The following is a 26,669-nucleotide window of genomic DNA, read 5'->3' as shown; positions in this document are numbered from 1 at the left end:
TTGCCATTAATTGCCCTATTTTTGGACCATTTTGTCACCTTTAACTCTTTTTTTTGCCACTTTTCTCCCAGTGTTTGCCGCTTTAAGCCCATTTTTGCCACTTCTTTTTGTCACTTTTCTACCCTTTTTTACACTTTTATCCTGCTTTTTGATTCTTTTTTTGCCCATGTAAGCTGCCTTTTGCAATTCAATGCCCCTTTTTGCCCATTTTAGTCACTGTTTGATCTTTTTTTGCTCCATTTTTGCCACTGTTAACTCTTTTTTTGTCACCTCCCAACCTTTTTTGTCCCTTTTCTCCCAGCGTTTGCTGCTTTTTTTACCATTTTTGCCCCTTTTAACTCATTTTTTTGGTCACTTCCCACCCATTTTTGCCACATTTTTCTACGTAGATTGTCACTCTTGCAAATGCATTTTTCAACAGTTTGGCTCTTTGGTTGAGTAGCACTGCTCTAGAGGCTACTAATGTGTGTTTTTATCCAAACTTCAGTGTCCAGCTGAGCTGATGGTATTTTAATCGTGTGTCTGTGTTAGCACATTAGCAGCAGGGCGGTCTGCACAGCTGTCTGAGACAGAGGATGCTTCAGAGTCAGAGATGATTTATAAAGAAGAAGAAATGTCTGCAGCCACAGAGAGAGAAGTCGTTTTAGCGTCTGCTCCAGAGAAACCGCAGCAGCCATGTTTCAGACGGGTTCAGACGCGTGTTGGCCAGAACACGACCTGGTTTCATGTTTGCAGAGGGTGCTGAGAGTCTAGAGAGCAGAGGGCTCGCCGGGCTTTTCTGTGCTCTGCTTGGCTGAAATGGTGGCTACCTGATGAGCAGAGAGCTTTTTAATCCTGTTTCAGCAGATCTCTAGAATGTTCCGTCTGAAGACCGTGACCAGGACACTCCCTAAAGTTATTCTCTGAAGCTCTCTTCCTCCTCCTGTACAGGAGGTCACAGAAAAGATAAACAAGAACACTTCTGGTTTGTGCTTTTCAAAATAAAAGCCCCCTGTAGGATGTTTGTGAATCAGGGGAGAGCTCTGGAGGTCAGACTGATGGAGGAAGAGCGAATACGCCCTGGTGTGAAAGTTGTGATGATGCGTGTCAGATTGGACATGTGTGGCAGCTGCACGCAGCAGAACACGCCGCCATGTCCACGTTCAGACCCCTGACTCCCGTCTGCACGGCCCCCTCCCAGTATTACCAGGATATTTGTCTTCAGGCCCCGCCCAGTTTGAGAGAAAATATCTCAGACTAATAAACCTGGATGTTAGCGCGTTATAGCGATGAACGCACAGACTACCAGACGTGTCAATAGACCCGCTACTAAAGCCAGAATACCTGCGATCAAACTGATCACCCCAGCCAGAGATGGCTCTGAGCTCTGGTCCAGCCTTATTCTAACGGATCCTCCCCACCAACACGCATTATTCTGATTATTAATAATTCCTGCTCAGGGCTACTCTCAGATGTCACTGTCTGATAGAGTAGAGGCATACAAGTGTTTCTAACATCAGTAAACCAGATCATCCTCTGCAGCTGAGAGACTTCCTTCTCCATTCAGGGTCTAGAAAGTCTAGACTGAGATTTACAAGTGTGAGAAAACACGGATCAGGACGTGAAGAAACCAAAGGGACGAGAGAGAGGCCGGCGAGGAGGGAGAGAGAGGGGCGGCTGTAGCGGGGCATGTGCAGTAACAAAGGAGGGAGAGGGCGAGCATTTCTGTGGTCGCTCAGCCGTCAAAGAGGAACTACTTTCTCCTCCCGCCTCCATGATTGCATCCTCCCGTTACGTAAAACTCCCTCCATTCCTCAGGGGAGGAGAAAAAAACCTCGTCGTCGGTTTAGGAAAAAATTCCTCACTGACCGTCCCTCCTGAGCGGCCCCTCCCTCCTCCTCCCTCCCTGTGAAAGTTTTCCTCTCCTTCTTTCCACTCCCCCTCCCCCACTCGTCCATCTGGATGTGGTTAGTGTTCCAGTCGCTCCGTCTCCTCCTTCTAAGAACTCCTGACCTCCACATCTGCTCCCTCCTCTCACCTCCACTCACTCTGACTCCGCCCACCGTGGTCCAGATCAACTAAACGCCGTTTGTCCTTTAATAAACTCTGGACTGTTTTTATTCTCCTGAACCGTCAGCAGTAGGGATGTCCCATCTCATTTTAAAGTCTGTGTGGGAGACAGTGATGATCATGTGGACCGGACCGTCTGCTGAGCAAATAAAAGAAAAGAAAAGAAAAGAAAAAAATAAAATAAAATAAAATAAAATAAAATAAAATAAAATAAATTAGATAAAATAACAAGAATATAAGAAAAGAAAAAAATAAAATAAAATAAAATAAAATAAAATGAAATGAAATAGAATAAAATAAAATAAAATTAGATAAAATAACATAAAAAGAAAAGAAAATAGAATAAAATAAAATAAAATTAATTAGATAAAATAACATAAAATAAAATAAAAAAATAAAATAAAATAAAATAAAATGAAATGAAATAGAATAAAATAAAATAAAATTAGATAAAATAACATAAAAAGAAAAGAAAAGAAAATAGAATAAAATAAAATAAAATAAAATAAAATAAAATAAAACAAAATAAAATAAAATAGAATCAAATAAAATGGAATAAAATAAAATAGAAGAAGAAACTCCTGCTGCAGACGGCTCAGCTCAGCCGTGTCAGTGGTTGGTGCCTCCAACGTCCCGTCTCCAGATCAGGGATTATGGTCTGATAATGATGGGTTCTGGATCAATCACAGCGTCTCCGGTTCTGATGGTTCTCCCGTTAAACAGCGAGGGTTTAAACAGACGTGTCACTTCTGCTTCCTCTTCTGTTGCTCTGTCGTTGCATCACTTCTCTGTCAGCGAGAGTCACACAGTGACTTCCTTCCCTTTAGAAACCTCCGCCAGTGTTACAGTGAGAGTCAGGCAGCCGTACGGCGGTGAGAGCGGCGCTCTGAGTCAGCGAGTGTGAAACTGTGACCACACTAACCGGCTGTTTGTTCCTAAACAGAGCTGAGACAGGAAAGCTCTGTGTGGGACGTCCTGAGGTTGTGAGATCCTCAGACATCGCAGACTGGATTTAACCCTTCAGGGCCGGCCTCACAGGATGGACCCTGGGAGATTTAACGCTCTCTAGATCTGTTAGAAATAAAACTGTTCATGGGGAGAACTGATCCTCCTCCGTCTCTTTATCCTGATCACCAGTTTAACTGCAGTGAAGTATGGGCAGCCCGGCGCCAGCGCTCTCTGTGGAAGCTTCACGTTTCCAAGACTAGCTCCCACCAGAACCAGCTCCATGTTAGCGGGCCGGATGTGGAGATCAACCCTCAGCTGATGTCAGAATAACCCGGATCCATCTAGGGCTGGGCAATTCATCACAAATTAGATTAAATGGCAATATGGCATGCTGCAATTTTTAAATCGCAGAAGGTGCAATATTTCTTTAACCTGAAATTTGTGTGGAAATGCCAGATTAAATCTTTATTTGCTTTATTTGATATCATGCAGTATATCATGCAATCATTCAAGGACGTTTAGAAATGATCTACAAAGAATCCTACTTTCTTCATTTTTGGATGTTTTTCTTATTATAAATGAGAAAGACCAAAATGATCACTCCCTTTAATACAAGTCATACCTAATTTGCTTTATGAGTCAAAATCAGCACAATTCTCTATTTTTTCAAAATTGTTTAATGTAACATTGTGTTGGTTATAGAATGGAATGACTTATGCTGGAAATATATGAGATGAGGAACTTAGTCGCATATTAAAATCGCGATTGCAATATCGGGGAAAAAAATCGCAATTAGATTATTTTCCCCAATTGTTCAGCCCTAGGTCCATCTGAGTCAGCAGACGGTAAGGAGGTACAGCAACAGAACAGCAGCAACGACTGTCGACCTCTGGGACAGTCTCACCAGGACCCTGGAAACCAGGGGCGTCTTCGCTTTAAAACCTGGAACCATCCCAGCTGGGACTCAGACACAGGAGTCATTTTAGCCATAGATGTGGAGATTTCAGTGAAACTCCTAGATACTCATGTCTGACCTGGAAACGACTCCGTACTGTATCCTCAGAGATTTATAAGAGGATCAGGATCTAGACCAGGGGTGGCAAACTCAAGGCCTGGGGGCCAAATCCGGCCCGTGGTGCAGTTACACCTGGCCCACCAGATCAGATTGTATTTTATTCTAACTGGTCACCAGTATGAGGTCTGCAGATTTCCTCCGATATAAAAATGTAAACTTTATTTTTGGCCTTTTTTTTAGAGAGGACAGTGGATAGAGTCAGAGCCAGGGAGGAGACCTATGGGACATGGTGCCAAAGCACTTGACCCGGGATTCGAACCCGGGTCGCCTGCGTACGTGGCGCATGCCTTAACCACTTGACTACCGGCGTGCCCTAAAAATGTTAACTTAACCTTCATGATTTATAAAAAATCAGAAGAAGTAAACAGTAGAAATCATTCAATAAAAAGTCAGGCACCTAGAAGAAATCTGTGTTTTCTCTGTGATTTCAACAGTTCTGACTAAAGGTTTTGGTTCTGACTTTTTATTTCACATTTTTACCTTTTAGATTTATAACTTTAAAGCTTTGACCTTTTAAAGTCAGGATTTTGACTTTTATCTGATCTTTTTTTAGATTTAAAAATTATAATTTTGAATTTTATCTCAGTTTTTGATTTTTAAAATTCACGGTTTCAGTGTTCTGACTTTTAAAAACATAATTCTGATTATGTCATGTTTTTACCTTTTAAACCTTTTTTTTAAAGATTTATATTTTATTTGATTTTTTAACACTAATAATCATCCATACATAAACACAAGAATGACAGTAACCTACAACTAAACAATTTGGATATAGCAATGAATACAGAAATATACATGGCTTTGCAGGATGATGGGCAAAAAGAAGCATCACTCCTGTGTGTATGATAATGAAACAGCACAAACAAAATAAAAAAAGCATCAACAAACGAACACAGAAACAAGAATAAAACAACACAAAAATACTAAACAGACATACTGAAGATGAGAAAAGCAGACAAACGTAATGGCAGATCAGTTTAAGTCAGAGTATTACACAGCCACAGATCTCAGAGTTACTTTTCTTAATGTCACCTTTTAAACTTCTAAGTCTGACTTTTTATCTCAGATTTTGAGTTTTTAACTTTCATGCTCACAGTTTTTTAACCCCATGATTAGGGCTGAACGATTTTGGAAAACAATCCAATTGCGATTTGAAATACGATTTTCCTTAACTTTGCTTATTCCTTAACAAGAGCTGAACAGTTCTTTAAAAATATCACCTTCTGATGAAGGGGTTTTGTATATTTACCCTCCTAAGACCCAGCATGCACATATGAGGACGTTACAGGTCGGCTTCCTAACAGCTCAGTAATAAATTCTGCTATTTGAATTTTTTTGTCCAGAATATCCATTTAAGTGAAAGTAATTTGATTGAAATGTTGGGATACACTGCTATTTGGATATTTTGGGAAATTTGCTTGGAAAGTAACACGTATTTTCATGAAAATTTAAAGGATATGTCGGTAAATTTAGAGAGTTTTATTGGAAGAATTGTGGCAAATTTGCTGGATTGTTCTGAGGCATTTTCATGGGACATTTATTCGCAAATTTTTTTGGAATCAGGAATTTGGAGGTAGAGGTTGTTTATGAACTTTTTGGTCATTTTCATAGAAATTTTAGGTGGTTTATCCTGACGTTTGGATGATTCTATCATTTTCATGGCGTTTTGGGCAATGTATTGGTATTTTTTTCAGAATTTGCAGTCACATTTTCATATAAATGTTCTTTGGTATTTGGGGAATTGGCTTGAAAATGGGCATGAATTTACATGGAATTCTGGGGGAATGATAAAACTTCACTAAAAGATTTGATGATTATCTAAAGGATTTTTTGGGGGGGGGGGCTTGGAGAGGAAAAATTAGGAAAAAGTCAAAATGCTTTCCAAACAAAAGCTCAGGTCTCGGGAGGTTCATAAGAAAACAGTACAAAATTAAGAAGTAGGATTTTTTGTAGACTATTCTAAAAAAAAATGGCTCTTGAATGATTGATGACGTCATGTATAACATCTCTGCTGACATAAAGAGTTTTAATCTGGTATTTTAACACAAAAGTCAGGTCCAAGAAATATTGCCGCTTCTGCAACTAGAAAATTGCAGCGGCCTAAACTGTGATTCAATCTAATTTTCGATTAATTGCCCAGCCCTACCCATAATTCATTTGTGGTGAAAATAAGGTCGACATTTTATGGTTAAATCTGGACCCTGTAAGGCCCTCAGGTTAGACCCAGGTTCAGAGTCCGGCCCCTGCTGTGACTGAGTCTGACTCCCCTGATCCAGACTGGTCTGGTCCAGCTTAAGTCCACATAAACGGTTAAATTCACCCGTCTCTTTAGCGCTGGGACTTCAGACAGACTCAAAGATTTCTGAGAGAGAAATGGAAACCGCCACTTTGTGGCGTGATTGTCGGCGAGTCCCTCGGCTGCTGCAGACTCACAGGTTGGATTCTGATTGGCTGTTGGTGGTCAGATAGAGAGGAAGAGACTGGACCTTTAGATGAGCATTAATCAGAGCATCATTACCACAAACTCTCATCAGTTTATCCTGATATTAGAGCTACAGCATGTTGGATTTTCTCTCTGTGGAGTCTGTGATGATTAATAACCACCATATGTGTGGCGATGTGAGAGAGTCACAGCCTATCAGTGTCCATCCTCCACCGTCACTCTGACCGCCGTCTTCCTGCTAGCTCTCTGCAGCCGTCCGTCCTCTGTCTGACCTTCACAGTCAAACATGAGTGACGGTGTTGGTAGACAGGGAGTGTTTCACGTCATCAGTCCATCATCTCTAGACCATGTGCTTTATAAATAAAGTTAAATTGAACAGCCCCCCCCCCCCCCCCGTCTGCCCACCCAGCCTTCATGGACAGACGTTGATCTGTGGGGGTCTGGATTATTCGTTCATATCTGATCTTGTTCAGGACCTGGTGGTAGAGATGTTCTCTGATAGGCTGTCAGCTGACGAGGGGCGGGGCAGAGGGTGGTACTAGGACGAAGGGGGAAACAAAGGTTTGATCAGCTGCCTCAGAGCTGCAGAGATGATGCTGACTGTGGTCCAATCAGACTTCACTCTGAGGCGTCTGTTGTCCCCGTCCCGTGCAGACCGTCAGGCGTGTCTGGGCCGACAGCTGAGGCTGCAGTACGGCGTAGACGTGGAGGGACAGCCCACCTGAGGAAGGATTGACACAACCGCGGTCACGCTCTGGATGTCCTGCATTTTACCAGGCTAAGTCCACACCTTTAGGGTGGAGCAAGGGGTGGGTGTGGTCAGTGTCCAGATGGATAGTAGGTAGTTGCTGGTCCTGTGTTGTTGTGGCTGTGGTGATGAACCTGAGTGAGCACAGTTTTAACAGAAGTGGACTCTCAGAGATCCTCTGATAGGGGTCTACTGGTCCAGGATCTGTCTGACTGCGGCGTGCCCCTCTAAATATTAAATCCACGTGTTTTTCTGCTTGGATCAAACATCCGACTGTTGTGTATTAAACAATGAAAGCCTTCCTCTCTGCCACTTCCTCTTCCCCCTGATATTTTTAATTCAGACTCGGCTCATTTAAAAACGTAAGAATTTCTGATTGTGGGCGGGGCCATGAAGAATTAAAGGGAAGCAGAGGAGGTGACGCTCAGGTTTACTCAGACAGCCGGTCTGACATCACAGTGAAGGCTGCAGGACGCTCGCTGTGTCTTTACCATCTGATCACAGCGCTGGTTCAGAACACGGCTAACCCGTATGAGGATGAGGAGGAGGATGAAGAGCGCGCTCACAGAGAGCGTAATGGCAGAGAAGATTAAATCAGCAGTGACAGGAAGAGACGTTTAAGTAAATGGAATTATGGAGAGCATCGTTTGGATTGCATTAAATAATGGGGGGGTGGGGGGGGGGTGTGCCTGACATAAGAGCCTCGGTTTGAGAGAGCTTGGCCCGTCTCCAACATATCGATTTAGAAATGAGCCTGGGGGGGGGGCTGTGGACTGTTAGTGGTCTGAAATCCAGTTAGACTCTCAGATCTGACAGCAGGAGTGATGATGCCTGAAACCACGGCAACCAGCTCCCTATGACATCACCGTCTCCGCTCCGTGTTCACCCTTCATGCCCCAGTGCTGTTGCCCCCCCACCCCCCCGACACTCCTGTGCATCTGGTCCAGTAGGTGGCACTGTGTCTAGTGACTGTGAAGAAGAGACGAGCATCAGTCCGGTCAGAAATGCTGGAGTCCTTCCTGCTGCTGCTGAGGATGTTTGAAATCACAGAGACTCCAACATGGAGCTGACAGGACCTGTTCTCAGAGGAACTAGGGGTCTAGCACCCATGTGAACCCTTACCCAAACCCCTGAAGAGTCCAGACTTCTCCGTCAGTAAACGGTCTTTCCTTGGCCGTCCTCGTGGCCGTGTCTGACTTTAAAATCCTGCTGAGTCTTTGTCCTGAAGTCCGGCGCATGTTTGTGTGAAGTTCTCCTCTCTGGAGTTAAATTAAATTCACAGAACAGTGGTAATGTGTTCTTCCCCCTCTCAGCCCGCTGACCCCGACACTTCTGACCTTTGACCTGAGCTTTACGGGCCCGATTTGACTTCCTCTCCTCAGCTGTCACCCTCAGACGGACTCCAGGGCTCTGCGTTCTGGAGGAGTGCAGCAGAGACCAGAATCCCCCGTCCTGTCTCTGATGAGTTATGGCCGTGACGTTTTTTGTGTTAGAAACCTCGGCGCAGCTTCCTGTCAGCATAACTGGATCATGACTCACTTCATTCTGCTGGCTGAGAAACAACACGGCGCCCTCTGCTGGCCGTGCTCTGTGTCTGACTGTGGTGGGAGCTGAGAGCTCTCAGACCGCCGCCTTTTTAACCTTTTAGTGGTTTCCTTTAACGACCAGTGATCAGTCTGTTTTAATCTGTTACCATGGTGATTGATACACCAATCAATACTGTGTCTGTCCAGGTGTCCACATCCTGATCGCCGTGGGAGCAGTCATGATGGTGGTCGGTTTCCTTGGCTGTTATGGCGCCATCCAGGAGTCCCAGTGCCTTCTGGGAACTGTGAGTCACACTTAAAGCCTTCTTTGTTCCAACATCTGATTTTATAGGAATGAATTTAAAACTGAGAAACCCACAGGAGACGTGTCTACAGTCAGGGACCAAAGTATTGGCACCCCTGGAATTTTTCCAGAAAATACACCATTTCCCCCAGAAGTCGTTGCATCTACAAATGTTTTTGGTATACATGTGTTTACTTCCTTTATGTGCATTGGAGCAACACAAAAAAGCAGAAGAAAAAAAGACAAAGTTGACTTAATTTTACACAAAACTGTGTGTAAATCATTTTATTTCCAGCATGTGATGCTCATTTAAACTCACCTGTGGCAGTAACAGGTGCTGCAATCTAGAAATCACACCTGAAGCCAGTTAGAATGTCTAAAAGTTGACTCAGCCTTTGTGTTGTGTGTCTGTGTGTGTCACACCAAGCATGGAGGAGAGAAAGAAGAGCCCAGAACTGTCTGAGGACTTAAGAAGCTAAACTGTGTAAAAATCTGAACAACCTCAAGGTTAAAGACCATCTCCAGAGATCCTGAATTCCTTTGTCCACTGTGTGTAATATAATCAAGAAGTTTATAACCATGGAGCTGTGGCTAATCTCCCTGGACGTGGACAGAAGAGAAAAACTGACAAAAGAATGCAACACAGGATAGTTGGAATGGTGGATAAACATCCTCAGTCAACTTCCACACAGATTCAGGCTGTCCTGCAGACTCAGGGTGCAAAAGTGTCAGCTGGGACCATACGTGGTCATCTGAATGAGATGAAGCGCTATGGCAGGAGACCGAGGAGAACCCCACTGCTGACAAAGAGACAGAAAAAAGCCGGACTGGAGTTTGCAAAAATGTACCTGAGTAAGCCTCAATCCTTCTGGGAGAACATTTAGTGGACAGATGAGACTAAGGTAGAGCTTTTTGGAAAAGCACGTCATTCTACTGTTTACAGAAAACAGAATGAGGCCTACAAAGAAAAGAACACAGTACCTACAGTCAAACATGGAGGAGCTTCAAGGATGTTTTGGGGTTGTTTTGCTGCCTCTGGCACTGGGTGCCTTGACTGTGTGACAGGAATCATGAAATCTGAGACTATCAAAAGATTTTGGGCCGCAATGTAGGGCCTAGTGTCAGAAAGCTGGGTCTGGGTCAGAGGTCATGGGTGTTCCAGCAGGACAGTGACCCCAAACATACCTCAGAAAGCACCAAGAAATGGTTGGAGACAAAGCTGGAGAGTTCTGAAGAGGCCAGCAATGAGTCCAGATCTAAATCCCATTGAACACCTATGGAGAGATCTCAGAACTGCTGTTGAAGAAGCACCCTTCAAATCTGAGAGACCTGGAGCAGTTTGGAGAAGAAGAGTGGTCCAAAATTCCAGCTGAGAGGAGTAAGAAGCTTGTTGATGGTTATAGGAAGAGATTGGTTTCAGTTATTTATTTCCAAGGCTGTGAAACCAAATATTAAGTTGAGGGTGACAATAATTTTGTCCGGCCCATTTTTTTAGTTTTGTGTAAAATTATGTCAATTTTGTCTTTTTTCTTCTGATTTTTGTGTTGTTCCAATGAACATAAAGGAAATAAACACATGCATACCAAAAACATTTGTGATTGAAACCATTTCTGGGATAAATGATGTATTTTCCGGAGAGGGGTGGATGTTTCTGAGGTTTGGATAGAAGGCACAAGTAGAGGACCAGCTTTGACCTGAACACTATCAGAGATGACAGGATACTTAAAAACAGGGATAATCAGAGAAATTATAAGTGGGGAGTAGAGCGGGAGACGGGGTAAAAAGTAGAAGTTGTCTGTAATGAGACTGAACGCCATTGGTTAATGGAATGTTGAGATGGGTGGAGTCAAACGCTGAACGTTGAGCGCCGCCACTCTGCAGTCAGGGGCTTCTCCCTCTATTCAGCCGGGGTCAGTTTCTACTCAGCATCCCTGATCAGAGGGTGGCGCTAGTGAGCACGTTTACACGGACCAGAGGATCCTGATGGCAACACCAGTGGGTTTTTAGAAACCGGATTATTCTTCCAAACCAGGATACTGCAGCGTGTTCACACCTTAGCCTGTTATCTTACCTGAGCAGGTGTGGCCTCAGATACCTGATTAAAGTCAGCTCTGATTTTAGAGCTCTGATGTTAACTCCAGACTCTCTGTCTCTGTACGGAACGCTCCTCTGGATCCTCACTGACGTCTCTGTTCTCTCCTGCAGTTCTTCGCCTGTCTCGTCATCCTGTTTGCCTGTGAGGTAGCGGCAGGAATCTGGGGCTTCACGCACAGAGAAACGGTGAGACCGCACACACGCCACACGCTAAAACATGAAAACAACACGCACAGAGACCAACCCTCAGGGTTCTCCAGGGTAGTCTGTTCAGCTCAGCTAGAAAGAACTCCAGTTAATGTGGTCGATGTTGATGTGGAAGCTGTCAATCACACCCTGGGGGCAGGCCAAATATACAGAGACCACCTGTAAGAGTGGCATGTAAGGACAAAACCAGGGAGAAAAGCTGTTAAAGAGGCTCCTCTAGACTCTGGTCTCAGTCCTAGACTCCTCTAGACTCTGGTCTCAGTCCTAGACTCCTCTAGACTCCGGTCTCAGTCCCAGACTCCTCTAGACTCTGGTCTCAGTCCTAGACTCCTCTAGACTCTGGTCTCAGTCCTAGACTCCTCTAGACTCCGGTCTCAGTCCTAGACTCCTGTAGACTCCGGTCTCAGTCCCAGACTCCTCTAGACTCTGGTGTCAGTCCTAGACTCCTCTAGACTCTGGTCTCAGTCCTAGACTCCTGTAGACTCCGGTCTCAGTCCCAGACTCCTCTAGACTCTGGTGTCAGTCCTAGACTCCTCTAGACTCTGGTCTCAGTCCTAGACTCCTCTAGACTCTGGTCTCAGTCCTAGACTCCTCTAGACTCTGGTCTCAGTCCTAGACTCCTCTAGACTCTGGTCTCAGTCCTAGACTCCTGTAGACTCCGGTCTCAGTCCCAGACTCCTCTAGACTCTGGTCTCAGTCCCAGACTCCTCTAGACTCTGGTGTCAGTCCTAGACTCCTCTAGACTCTGGTCTCAGTCCTAGACTCCTGTAGACTCCGGTCTCAGTCCCAGACTTCTCTAGACTCTGGTCTCCCTTTCTAGACCTTTTGTAGTAGGTCTGCAGGACTAAGTCCTCAGTGATCTGGATCAGCTCCTCTCCAGGTAGTCCAGGTCCCTTGTTAGTGGTCTGATGATGACTGCAGCGCCCCCTAGAGCTCTAACAGACCATCTTCTTTATATGTTCACTAACTGAGAACCGCCGTTCTCCACTTCCTGTCCATCATCAGCATCATGTGACGCTAACAGCCAATAGAGGAGCTTCTCCAGATAATCCCGTACTCAGATTCAGGATCTCTGTGAACCACAAACCAGACTTTAGAGGTTTTCATGCTTTCAGTGAGACAGAACCTCAAACCAGGGGACAACAAGCTGGACCTGGACCTGGACCAGGACCCAGCTGCTGGTCCTGAGGACACCAGCCCCTGTAGATGGGACAGACTGACCCCTACAGGCAACCGTAGCCCAGCGGCGTCTCTAACAGTGCTGTTGTTGTTTCAGGTGGCGAAGGAGATGATGACCTTCTACGACTCCGTGTACGACAAGGCCATGAGCGAGTCCCTGACGGAACGAGAGAAGAGGCATGCGGCCGCCTCGGTGCTCAAGGTCTTCCACGAGACGGTAAGAAGCTCAGAGAGAACGGCGTTAATGTTTGGTTTCTGAGTCGCTCATTTACAAGACTAGACCTGGATCTGGGTTTAGGCTGGTTTTATGGAAGGGCCAGGATCTGAGTAGACCCAACCCCAAAGTCTATTTGATAAAGTATACCTGGTCTCTGGGATACCTGTGAGATGTGAGTACGGGTTGCTCCTCAGAGACTGGAGGAGTACCCCGTACTCTGTCACGTCCATGCAGCACGGGTCTTCTGAGCCGTGGAGCCGGACTGTGGCGGTTCAGGAGGTCAGCAGGATCCTACAATGCTAATCTAAACCCTTTAAAACCTTGAATAAAAACCTTTGAACCAGTCCTAAACCTGACAGGAGGCCAGTAAACAGGGTCCCGGTCCTGCTGACCCGTGTCCGTCTGTCTGTTTCAGCTGGTCTGCTGCGGTAAAGGACAAGGCTCCGCCTTCTACACTAAGTTCACCGACCTCTTCGGAGCGACCGACTTCTGCCCGTCTGCTGGAACCATGGTGGTGAGTGAGCGCCCCCTAGCTGCCTCATGACCACAGACTCTGAGGAATTCAATGGGACGGCTGGGGTTATAGTCTGTGATGTCACAGTGGGCGGAGTCACTGCAGGTAGAGCTGCTGAATGGTTGGAGGACATAGATGACAGCAGGAGGAGAGCCTGGCTGCTGTTTCTGTTAAACCTGATGAGGATTTTATTATTCTGCAGCAGGGACGGCTGGATGGGTCTATTAAATAATCAACTATTTTCTGATGACGTACACGAGCCCTAAAAGATTTTATTTCAACGCCTAGACCACTGATCATCAACTGGCGGGGCCCGGGGGCCAAATCAGACCCCCCAAAGCCCCCTGTCCGGCCCCCAGAGGATCATTAGATTCAGAAAAGGAGGAAAAGAAGAAGTCGTAGTTTTAAGAGTATCTTTTGGCTTCAAATGTCTGCAGCTGTTAAATCCATCCAAAAAAAAGACTATTGAAATAGTTTTAGAATGATCTGATTTTGACCCGTTTTTACAGAAATTCACTTGTCATTCATAATTAGTCAATATATTTTTCAAAATGGGTTAAGACTGGCAGAAATGTTGCAGAAATGGCCCGAGTAAGTGATGAAAAGGGGTTAGAAAGTGGCAAAATGGGTTGTGGAGAGACACAAAGGGGCAAAAATGTTCAGGAAAACTGGTTTAAAAGGGGTTAAAGAAGAGAAAAATTTGTTTTAAAGAGGATAAAAGGTATCAAAAATGAGCTAAAAGTGGCAAAAATATTTCAAAAATAGCCTGGCAAAGTAGTGAAAAGCGGTTAAAGAGTGGGACACGGGAACAGTAATTGTCAGGAGAGTTGCAAAAATGGGTTAAAGAGTGTCAAAATGGGCAAAAGTGGCAAAAATGATCGAAAATAAGTTGAGGGGCAGAAAGTGTTGCAGAAATGTCCGAATGAAGTAATTAAAGGGTTAAAAGTGGCAAAAATGAATGAGTATTAGTGCTTAATCACGGCTGGGGAGGGCCCATTATTTGGGATTTTCAGGGACAGTCCTGTGGGCCGGTCCGTCTCTTTGTGTCCTGCTGCATTATAGATAACAGGGATAGATCCCACTGACATTCCTAAAAATATCCTCTGTTTCGAAAAGAAATACAAATACTACTACAATCATATCTCAATCAGACCATAATATTCTGGTGCAGATGTGGTTGATGACCCCTGTTTAGACTAAATCTGTTTTTCAATTTTCATGAGTTTAGTTTTATTTACTCCTAGTTCTCTCTCAGTCTATTTCACCATGAAATCTACATTCAGGTCGGTTCTGGAGGTTTCTCATGATGTCCTGAAGCCCCAAACACGTCGCTTTATTCCTGCAGAGACAATGAGGACAGAGATTTCCTCTCATTCTGTCCTCAAACAGCTTTATTTATTTATTTACTTATTTCACTCCATTGTGTAAAAACAAAGTCGATCCTGGAACACGGGCCTTCAGCAGCGATACTGTGAATAGATGTTGGTCATTTTCTTCACATTTTAAAGGGATATTCCAGTATTTTTAAAGTCCTCTGAGGTACGTAGCAGTAGCAGTAGCGTTAGCATTGCTAACTCTCTGGTCGTACCATCAGGAAGCTAGGCTAAGCTAGACTACACAGCGGAACAAATGGGTACGGTTTCTCTCTGGTTAGAAACGGACACAGAACCGTGTTGGATCAAACACACACTACTGAAACTCCTGAAGCGTTTTTATCTTTTACCCGGAATGCCTCTGGGTTTCAGTCACTAGTTTGCAGGCTAAAGCCTAATTTATCCTTCTGCGTCGCATTGACCATTCGAAGTTCTGCATCCAGGGAACTCATCGCTCTGTAATTCACCGCCATGTCGCTAGGGGGTGTGGCTGTGTGTGTGTGTGTGTGGTTTCACACCCGAATTCTTGTTTATCTTCAGGTCATGGCGACCGAGGTGGAGCGGGTGTGTTTGGAGCTCATCGATATCGACAAACACATTCTTTTGTTGCAGATGTTGAAGCGCAGACGGCAGGGAAGACGATTGGGGAGGTGGTCTGTATGACCGCTAAACGAGTCGAGGCTGAGAACGGGATGGGACCTGGATGGAGAAATGACTCTTTGAGCTGACCAATCACAGCCCTGTGGTCCGCATCACTGCGACGCATTGTTAGGGTTTTTTGGAGGTCGAGTCAGGCTATGGTGTAGGGGTCAGCATCAACGCAGAGGGCTACATTTATCTACGCTGTCAATGACAGCAAGAAGCATTTTCAGGCTTAACAGTGGCGTGCTTTTTTGTGGGTGTCACTGACGTGTTTGTTGTTCTTCTCTGCAGGACTGCCACCAAAGGATCAAGGATCTGTTCTCAGATAAGATTTATCTGATCGGGATCGCCGCTCTTGTGGTCGCTGTTATCATGGTGAGACCTCACAAGATTAGAGTTCCAACCCCCCTCCAAACCTCAGAGAAGCACGCTAGATTAGAGCTGGAACACTCGCCAAACCTCAGAGAAGCACGCTAGATTAGAGCTGGAACACTCGCCAAACCTCAGAGAAGTACGCTAGATTAGAGCTGGAACACTCGCCAAACCTCAGAGAAGCACGCTAGATTAGAGCTGGAACACTCGCCAAACCTCAGAGAAGCACGCTAGATTAGAGCTGGAACACTCGCCAAACCTCAGAGAAGCATGCTAGATTAGAGCTCTAACACTCGCCAAACCTCAGAGAAGCATGCTGGAACACTCGCCAAACCTCAGAGAAGCACGCTAGATTAGAGCTCTAACACTCGCCAAACCTCAGAGAAGCATGCTGGAACACTCACCAAACCTCAGTGTAGCACGCTAGATTAGAGCCGGAACACTCACCAAACCTCAGAGAAGCACGCTAGATAAGATCTGGAACACTCGCCAAACCTCAGAAAGGCACGCTAGATTAGAGCTCTAACACTCGCCAAACCTCAGTGAAGCACACTAGATTAGAGCTCTAACACTCACCAAACCTCAGAGAAGCACGCTAGATTAGAGCTCTAACACTCACCAAACCTCAGAGAAGCACGCTAGATTAGAGCTGGAACACTCGCCAAACCTCAGAGAAGCACGCTAGATAAGAGCTCTAACACTTGCCAAACCTCAGAGAAGCACGCTAGATAAGAGCTCTAACACTCGCCAAACCTCAGAGAAGCACGCTAGATTAGAGCTGGAACCCTCACCAAACCTCAGAGAAGCACGCTAGATTAGAGCTCTAACACTCACCAAACCTCAGAGAAGCATGCTGGAACACTCACCAAACCTCAGAGAAGCACGCTAGATTAGAGCTGGAACATTCGCCAAACCTCAGTGAAGCACGCTAGATTAGAGCTGGAACACTCGCCAAACCTCAGTGAAGCATGCTAGATTAGAGCTGGAACACTCGCCAAACCTCAGAGAAGCCCGCTAGATTAGAGCTGGAACACTCGCCAAACCTCAGAGAAGCACGCTAGATTAGAGCTGGAACACTCGCCAAACCTCAGAGAAGCACGCTAGATTAGAGCTCTAACACTCGCCAAACCTCAGAGAAGCACGCTAGATTAGAGCTCTAACACTCGCCAAACCTCAGTGAAGCATGCTAGATTAGAGCTCTAACACTCGCCAAACCTCAGAGACGCACGCTAGATTAGAGCTCTAACACTCGCCAAACCTCAGAGAAGCATGCTAGATTAGAGCTGGAACCCTCACCAAACCTCAGAGAAGCACGCTAGATTAGAGCTCTAACACTCACCAAACCTCAGAGAAGCATGCTGGAACACTCACCAAACCTCAGAGAAGCACGCTAGATTAGAGCTGGAACACTCGCCAAACCTCAGAGAAGCCCGCTAGATAAGAGCTGGAACACTCGCCAAACCTCAGAGAAGCACGCTAGATTAGAGCTGGAACACTCACCAAACCTAAGAGAAGCACGCTAGATAAGATCTGGAACACTCGCCAAACCTCAGAGAAGCACGCTAGATTAGAGCTGGAACACTCGCCAAACCTCAGAGAAGCACGCTAGATTAGAGCTGGAACACTCGCCAAACCTCAGAGAAGCACGCTAGATTAGAGCTCTAACACTCGCCAAACCTCAGAGAAGCACGCTAGATTAGAGCTCTAACACTCGCCAAACCTCAGTGAAGCACGCTAGATTAGAGCTCTAACACTCGCCAAACCTCAGAGAAGCACGCTAGATTAGAGCTCTAACACTCGCCAAACCTCAGAGATGCATGCTAGATTAGAGCTGGAACACTCACCAAACCTAAGAGAAGCACGCTAGATAAGATCTGGAACACTCGCCAAACCTCAGAGAAGCACGCTAGATTAGAGCTGGAACACTCGCCAAACCTCAGAGAAGCACGCTAGATTAGAGCTGGAACACTCGCCAAACCTCAGTGAAGCACGCTAGATTAGAGCTCTAACACTCGCCAAACCTCAGAGAAGCACACTAGATTAGAGCTCCAACACTCACCAAACCTCAGAGAAGCACGCTAGATTAGAGCTCTAACACTCGCCAAACCTCAGAGAAGCACGCTAGATTAGAGCTCTAACACTCGCCAAACCTCAGAGAAGCACGCTAGATTAGAGCTCTAACACTCGCCAAACCTCAGAGAAGCACGCTAGATTAGAGCTGGAACACTCGCCAAACCTCAGAGAAGCACGCTAGATTAGAGCTCTAACACTCGCCAAACCTCAGAGAAGCACGCTAGATTAGAGCTCTGACACTCGCCAAACCTCAGAGAAGCACGCTAGATTAGAGCTCTAACACTCGCCAAACCTCAGAGAAGCACGCTAGATTAGAGCTCTAACACTCGCCAAACCTCAGAGAAGCACGCTAGATTAGAGCTCTGACACTCGCCAAACCTCAGAGAAGCACGCTAGATTAGAGCTGGAACACTCGCCAAACCTCAGAGAAGCATGCTAGATTAGAGCTCTAACACTCGCCAAACCTCAGAGAAGCACGCTAGATTAGAGCTCTAACACTCACTAAACCTCAGAGAAGCATGCTGGAACACTCACCAAACCTCAGTGAAGCATGCTAGATTAGAGCTGGAACACTCGCCAAACCTCAGAGAAGCCCGCTAGATAAGAGCTGGAACGCTCGCCAAACCTCAGAGAAGCACGCTAGATTAGAGCTGGAACACTCGCCAAACCTCAGAGAAGCACGCTAGATTAGAGCTGGAACACTCGCCAAACCTCAGAGAAGCACGCTAGATTAGAGCTCTAACACTCGCCAAACCTCAGAGAAGCACGCTAGATTAGAGCTCTAACACTCGCCAAACCTCAGAGAAGCACGCTAGATTAGAGCTCTAACACTCGCCAAACCTCAGAGAAGCATGCTAGATTAGAGCTGGAACCCTCACCAAACCTCAGTGAAGCACGCTAGATTAGAGCTGGAACACTCACCAAACCTCAGAGAAGCACGCTAGATAAGAGCTCTAACACTCGCCAAACCTCAGAGAAGCACGCTAGATTAGAGCTGGAACCCTCACCAAACCTCAGAGAAGCACGCTAGATTAGAGCTCTAACACTCACCAAACCTCAGACCTCAGAGAAGCATGCTGGAACACTCGCCAAACCTCAGAGACGCACGCTAGATTAGAGCTGGAACCCTCACCAAACCTCAGTGAAGAACACTAGATTAGAGCTGGAACACTCGCGAAACCTCAGTGAAGCACGCTAGATTAGAGCTCTTACACTTGTCAAACCTCAGTGACGCACGCTAGATTAGAGCTGGAACACTCGCCAAACCTCAGAGAAGCACACTAGATTAGAGCTGGAACACTCGCCAAACCTCAGAGAAGCACGCTAGATTAGAGCTGGAACACTCGCCAAACCTCAGAGAAGCACGCTAGATTAGAGCTGGAACACTCGCCAAACCTCAGAGAAGCACGCTAGATTAGAGCTCTAACACTCGCCAAACCTCAGAGAAGCACGCTAGATTAGAGCTCTAACACTCGCCAAACCTCAGTGAAGCACGCTAGATTAGAGCTCTAACACTCGCCAAACCTCAGTGAAGCACGCTAGATTAGAGCTGGAACACTCGCGAAACCTCAGTGAAGCACGCTAGATTAGAGCTCTTACACTCGCCAAACCTCAGAGAAGCACACTAGATTAGAGCTGGAACACTCGCGAAACCTCAGTGAAGCACGCTAGATTAGAGCTCTTACACTTGTCAAACCTCAGTGACGCACGCTAGATTAGAGCTGGAACACTCGCCAAACCTCAGAGAAGCACACTAGATTAGAGCTGGAACACTCGCCAAACCTCAGTGAAGCACGCTAGATTAGAGCTGGAACACTCGCGAAACCTCAGTGAAGCACGCTAGATTAGAGCTCTTACACTCGCCAAACCTCAGTGAAGCACACTAGATTAGAGCTCTAACACTCGCCAAACCTCAGTGAAGCACGCTAGATTAGAGCTCTAACACTCGCCAAACCTCAGTGAAGCACGCTAGATTAGAGCTCTAACACTCGCCAAACCTCAGAGAAGCACGCTAGATTAGAGCTGGAACACTCGCCAAACCTCAGAGAAGCACACTAGATTAGAGCTGGAACACTCGCCAAACCTCAGAGAAGCACGCTAGATTAGAGCTGGAACACTCGCCAAACCTCAGTGAAGCACGCTAGATTAGAGCTCTAACACTCGCCAAACCTCAGAGAAGCACACTAGATTAGAGCTGGAACACTCGCCAAACCTCAGAGAAGCATGCTAGATTAGAGCTCCAACACTCACCAAACCTCAGAGAAGCACGCTAGATTAGAGCTCTAACACTCGCCAAACCTCAGAGAAGCACGCTAGATTAGAGCTCTAACACTCGCCAAACCTCAGAGAAGCACGCTAGATTAGAGCTCTGACACTCACCAAACCTCAGAGAAGCACGCTAGATTAGAGCTCTAACACTCGCCAAACCTCAGAGAAGCACGCTAGATTAGAGCTCTAACACTCGCCAAACCTCAGAGAAGCACACTAGATTAGAGCTGGAACACTCGCCAAACCTCAGAGAAGCACGCTAGATTAGAGCTCCAACACTCACCAAACCTCAGAGAAGCACGCTAGATTAGAGCTCTAACACTCGCCAAACCTCAGAGAAGCACGCTAGATTAGAGCTCTAACACTCGCCAAACCTCAGAGAAGCACGCTAGATTAGAGCTCTAACACTCGCCAAACCTCAGAGAAGCACGCTAGATTAGAGCTCTAACACTCACCAAACCTCAGTGAAGCACGCTAGATTAGAGCTCTAACACTCACCAAACCTCAGAGAAGCATGCTGGAACACTCACCAAACCTCAGAGAAGCACGCTAGATTAGAGCTGCAACACTCGCCAAACCTCAGAGAAGCACGCTAGATTAGAGCTCTGACACTCGCCAAACCTCAGAGAAGCACGCTAGATTAGAGCTCTAACACTCGCCAAACCTCAGAGAAGCACGCTAGATTAGAGGTCTAACACTCGCCAAACCTCAGAGAAGCACGCTAGATTAGAGCTCTAACACTCGCCAAACCTCAGAGAAGCACGCTAGATTAGAGCTGGAACACTCGCCAAACCTCAGAGACGCACGCTAGATTAGAGCTGACAATTTGAAACAGCAGGCAGAGGAGTTCACTGATGGTGAAAGCACCAGGTTAAAAGTCTATGAAACACTCGCTATTTCAAACTTATTTATATTATATAATTTTTCTCCTATTTTTTTTTCTACCTGCTTATTTTAATTGTTAATATTTCTTCTATATTCATTTATTATCTACATATTTAATCTCTATTTTTTTTCCTTTATTTATTTTTTTATCTCCATTTTTTAAATCATTACTATATCTCCTATGTTTATTTTCTATCTCCATATTTAATCATTAATATTTCTCCTATATTTTTTTTCTATCTCTATATTTAATCGTTTATATTTCTCCTATATTTATTTATTATCTCCATATTTAATCTCTAGTATTTCTCCTTTATTTATTTTTATCTCCATATTTTACTAATTAATATTTCCCCTACATTTATTTTCTATCTCTATATTTAATGGTTAATATTTCTCCTTTATTCATTTTCTATCTCCATATTTTACTCATTAATATTTCTCCTATATTTATTTATTATCTCATATTTTACGAATCTATATTTCTCCTATATTTATTTTTTTTCTCCATATTTAATCTTTAATATTTCTTCTATATTTATTTTCTATCTCCATATTTAATCTTTAATATTTCTTCTATATTTATTTTCTTTCTCCATATTTAATCGTTTATATTTCTCCTATATTTGTTTATTATCTCCATATTTAATCTTTCATTTTTCACCTATATTTATTTTCTATCTATATGAGTAACTGTGAATTTTTCTCCTGTATTTTTCCTCATCCCTCTGTCTGATGGTTCGTTTCTCTGCTGTCTTCATTTCGTGTTTTTGTATTTGCTGGAGAGGAGCCGAGGGTTTAATCTACATATTTAATATTACAGATATTTATTCCTTGTCCCTCTTCCTAACGGCTGCTCTCTCTGGTCCCTGGCAGATCTTCGAGATGATCTTCAGCATGGTGTTGTGCTGCGGGATCCGTAACAGCCCGGTGTACTGAAGCATCCAATCAGGCGTGGGATGAAGGAGGGGCGGCGTGTTTTTATTCTTATTTCCTTTTATAAGCAGGAGATGTCACATGTATTGCTTGCTGGATTTAGTTAGCTCTGTGAGAGCGTGTAAACTCCTCCATGGAGCCTTTAATGACACTGTCTATGAAGTTTTATGTTAGTCACATGCTGTTCTGCATATTTAACCCATGCTATGCTAACCTCCTAGCTAGAGACTATATCAGCGCTCACCTCTGACCTCTGTTTCTCTTTCTATTCTGCTTTTATGGATGTTTTTTCACTGTTGTATGTATAAACTGTATATAAATATCTATATTAACAGTGCTTTATGACTGCCTGAGCATGGATGTTGAATTACACTCTCTGCTTGTTCCCGTTCCTCCAGGCCCAACCAGACCACGCAGATTTACCGTTAGCGTCCCCGCCGCCGTGCCGCTGTGCGACGTATGCAGGAGACGGCGGTGCAAGGCGTTCCCCCGCTGCAGAAATCCTTAAAAACTGTATTTTTCTCTCAGGTTGACTGATTCCTTTAGGTTTAAAGACAAAGCATCAAAATAAAAAGGACAGAAATTCATCCTTCGATCCGTTTTAACCACGACGGCGAATCAGAGCCGCTCTGAAATAAAAACAAAGATGACGGTCTTTAATTCTCTAGAGACAAACTTTACAGTTAAAAGTTTAGAAGAAATTTATTTAAGTTTGAAAATGTTTCAAGTTAAAAGTCTAAATTTACAATTTATAAAAATTAAGCAATTCACAAGGAAAAAACTTTTCTTGTTTAAATAAAAGTTTCCAAGTTTAAAAGTCTTAAAATTACAAGAAAAAAAAATAATAATTTTGAAGATTGAGAGTCATACATTTACAAGACTTAAAAAAAAATTAACAAGTTGAAGAAGTTGTAAATTTTAGATTTTTTTTTTTTTTTAACTGATAACTGAAGTCAGAAAAATCTGAGAATCAAAATTCATAAATTAACAAGAAAAGAACTAAAATTTTAGAATGAGTGAGTCATGAATTTAAAGTTTAAACAGTTGGAAATTTATAAGATAAAAAACAGAATGTTCTAGTTAAAACGTTATAAAGAGCTTAAATGTTTTTAAAAATGAGAAATTTCAACCCTGGAGTAACGACCAATCAAACACCACGGTCCAGTAAACGTCTAAACGGCGTTTTCCTCGTGGTTACAGTCAGCTCCGTTCCTGATTGGCTCTTGCCCGTGCCCTGTTTAGTCCTCAGAGAGCGTGCTCAGCGGTCTGGTCCCCTCACACCTCAGGAGTTCTGGCCTTAAGAATAAAAACCGGTTTAATCTCTTGAGCCTGGATCAGGTCAGAGACGAGTCTGGTGGGTTTCAGCTCCTGATTGTGTCTGGAATCTTCCGGAATCTTCTGTGGCGTGTTCCCTCGTCTGGTTGGGTCTCATCCTGTCTCATCGTCCCGTCCCGGCATTGTCCCAAAGCGAACTAACCTCCTCGTCGCCATGGTTCACGTAACGGTTGACCCTGGGTTTGCACTAACTCTTCTACTGTCCCGCTAACGCCGCTGCAGTCTGACCCTGAAGGCGATTTGAAGGAGCAGACACGGTACCATGTAGACTGAACCACGGGGGGGGGGGCGAGGACTTCCTGTCCTCAGTTCTTCCATGTTTAAATCAGCCTGAAGCAGAAACTCTAAAGTCTGGAAGCTCTGAGACTCTGATGGTGGATCTGTGACCCGGACCCAGACCTCAGCACGCTTACAGCTGTCAGATGAGCGGACACGACGACGCTCCTCTGTCCTCCTGCTTTCTTTATCAATGCAGGAGTAGTTTTCCTCACTTATTTAGGATCAGCCGGACCTGATAAGAAGAAAAAAAACTAAGCACTGTCTTTAAACAGGACGTAGTTTTGACTAAAATATGACATGAATATATTTTTTCAAGACATTGCCAGAAATTTATGTAAAATTACCAAAACCCCATGAAAATTTCATGAAATTCCTGCAAACTTTTAAGCAAAGTACCCAAAATTTCAAAGCAAATTTCACTTAAAATTTCTGAGTAAATTCCCCAAAATTTCCACATAAATTGCACCTGAACTCCATGGAAAATTTCCCGGAAAAAAAAAAAAAGAAAACATTCAAACAAAGTCCCTAAAATTCCATGAAAATTCAGGAAAATTTTGAGGGAAGTTTCCAATCAAAGTCCCAAAACTTAAAAAACATCAGCTCCATGTAAAACTACGGGTAAAATACCCCACAAATATTCCCAAACATTTTAGGTAGTCTTTCTGGGGATAAACATAAAAATTTCACCAAAAATTCCAATAAATCCTTAAAAATATTTCAGGAAAATTTCCCTAAATTTTAAACCAATCATCACTTAACATTTCAAATCAAATTTCCCAAAAAAATGCAAAGAAAGTCCATCCTAAATCTGTGGAAAATGCCCCCCCAAAATCCTCCAAACATCCAAACAAAATCTCCAGAATTTCATGGAAATTCAGGAAAACTTTTGAAGGAAATTCCCTTCCCAAATTTCCAATCAAATTCCCGAAATTCCTGAAAGACATCCCAATCAAACGACTAAAACTTTATTAATACAAATTTTAAAGCAGAATTTATAACTGTGTTGTAGGAAAGCCTCATGCCCTAATGTGTGCTCGCAGGCTCTCAGGAGGTTATAACCGCAGCGTGTTACGCCCTGTTACCATCCATGAGGTGGGCGAGTCTTCGTGGTTCTGTGTCTGCTCCTGGACGCCCAGTCCTGCCCTCTCAGGCTGATGGTAGCGCTGACTTCTGTCCTGTTTGGCGTGGGACAGCAGTCGCACCAACAGCTTTACCTGCAGGATCTCACCGCCAGCCGACCACGGCGTTCTCGCTCTCTCACTAACACGGCCCCACAGCCATCCCTGACGCCCTCGTTCTTCACTAACTCCTCGTTAAACTCGTGCTAACGGAGAACCAGTCCAAGTGTCTTGTAGTCCTCACAGCTGGATTGTTCTGAACCATGATGCTGTAGAGACCATGTATGCCTTTCTCCTCCTGTATTGTGATGTCGTGTCTGGTACGTCCTAAAGGGAGTCTGCACGGAGGGGGAGGGGCTTGTTTTGTGGCGGTGTGGGCCAGAGGAAGTCCAACCTTGACCCTGTCCACAACGCTGCCTTTTGAACACGCTGCCACTTAAATTTGACCCCTCTCAGCTCCTGTAGACTTTGGTTTGCCCAGATATAAAGGGATTAAATGTTCTTTACAGATAAAGTCTCAGCGTGTCAGTCCTTTCTTTAAAACCTGAGGAGAAGAAGGAAACGGGGACAGTCTCTGAGTCCCTGGTTTTGCTGAGGAGGGTCAGAACTTCCATGTCTGAGGGGGGCGGAGAGTCATGTTTCAGGTCATCAGTGTTAGAATTAGACCAACATAACCCGAGTCAACACTCAGGTCAGTTTTTATTATCTATGAAGGGAATACATCCATCCAGACCGACCTGGTCCTGTGGAGCAGTCACGCCCCCTTTTTAATTTAGGAACTATCGTTGGTTCGTCCTGTCATCGTGATTTCTCTCTGAGGAGAGTCTTCATCTCTCCTCTCCTCCATAAAAGGGCTGCAGTGATGGTTCTCCTTCTAGAACTTTGTCCCATCTCCTCCAGGATCTCTGGAGCTCAGTCAGAGGGACCGTCAGGTTCTTGGTCTCCTCTCTGATCCCCTGATGGTGACCAGCTCTAGAATAGTCCTGGTTGGTCCAGACATCTCTCTGGAACCTTCAGAGCCGCAGAAATGTTTCTGTAGTCTTCTCTAGATCTGTGCCTGTCAATAATCCTGTCTCTGCAGCTCCTCTGACCTTTGACCCTTTGTTTCTGCTCTGATGTCAGTGTCAGCTGTGAGGCCTTACATAGAGAGGGGCGTGGCTTTAGAATCATGTCCAATCAGGTTAATTTAGCAGAGGTGGACTCCAGTCAAGGTGTAAAAACATCTCAGCAGAGACATGGAGAAACCTGAGCTACAGTTACATAGCAACCTGGGCTACATTTACAGAGGAACCTGAGCTACATTTAAAAAGGAACCTGAGCTACATTTACAGAGGAACCTGAGCTACATTTAAAAAGGAACCTAAGCTACATTTACAGAGGAACCTGAGCTACATTTAAAAAGGAACCTAAGCTACATTTACAGAGGAACCTGAGCTACAGTTACAGAGGAACCTGAGCTACATTTACATAGCAAACTGGGCTACATTTACAGAGGAACCTGAGCTACATTTAAAGAGGAACCTAAGCTACATTTAAAGGGGAACCTGAGCTACAGTTACAGAGGAACCTGAGCTACATTTACATAGCAACCTGGGCTACATTTACAGAGGAACCTGAGCTACATTTACAGAGGAACCTGAGATACAGTTACAGAGGAACCTGAGCTAAAATTACAGAGGAACCTGAGCTACATTTACAGAGGATCCTGAGCTATATTTACAGAGGAACCTGAGCTGCATTTAAAAAGGAACCTAAGCTACATTTACAGGGGAACCTGAGCTACAGTTACAAAGGAACCTGAGCTAAAATTACAGAGGAACCTGAGCTACATTTACAGAAGAACCTGAGCTAAAATTACAGAGGAACCTGAGCTACATTTACAGAGGAACCTGAGCTAAAATTACAGAGGAACCTGAGCTACATTTACAGAAGAACCTGAGCTAAAATTACAGAGGAACCTGAGCTACATTTACAGAGGAACCTGAGCTACAGTTACAAAGGAACCTGAGCTAAAATTACAGAGGAACCTGAGCTACATTTACAGAAGAACCTGAGCTAAAATTACAGAGGAACCTGAGCTACAT

General features: G+C 44.6%; 1 protein-coding gene across 1 annotated transcript in view; it reads left to right on the top strand.

Moving 5' to 3' along the window:
* The window catches only part of LOC121509235 (CD81 protein-like), a 47,143-nt gene extending 22,044 nt beyond the window's left edge, over positions 1 to 25,099 (top strand). The window contains exons 3-8 of the mRNA XM_041786454.1: positions 8,997 to 9,094; positions 11,299 to 11,373; positions 12,671 to 12,790; positions 13,206 to 13,304; positions 15,611 to 15,694; positions 21,794 to 25,099. Coding sequence (XP_041642388.1) covers positions 8,997 to 9,094; positions 11,299 to 11,373; positions 12,671 to 12,790; positions 13,206 to 13,304; positions 15,611 to 15,694; positions 21,794 to 21,856 — 539 coding nt within the window. The 3' untranslated portion in view covers positions 21,857 to 25,099. The remainder of the gene's footprint in view (positions 1 to 8,996; positions 9,095 to 11,298; positions 11,374 to 12,670; positions 12,791 to 13,205; positions 13,305 to 15,610; positions 15,695 to 21,793) is intronic.
* The last annotated feature ends 1,570 nt before the right edge of the window (positions 25,100 to 26,669 follow it).

This window comes from Cheilinus undulatus, linkage group 1, assembly GCF_018320785.1.
Source record: "Cheilinus undulatus linkage group 1, ASM1832078v1, whole genome shotgun sequence".
NCBI lineage: Eukaryota > Metazoa > Chordata > Actinopteri > Labriformes > Labridae > Cheilinus > Cheilinus undulatus.
Note: the sequence above shows the minus strand (reverse complement) of the source record. Positions and strands in the feature narration are given on the sequence as shown.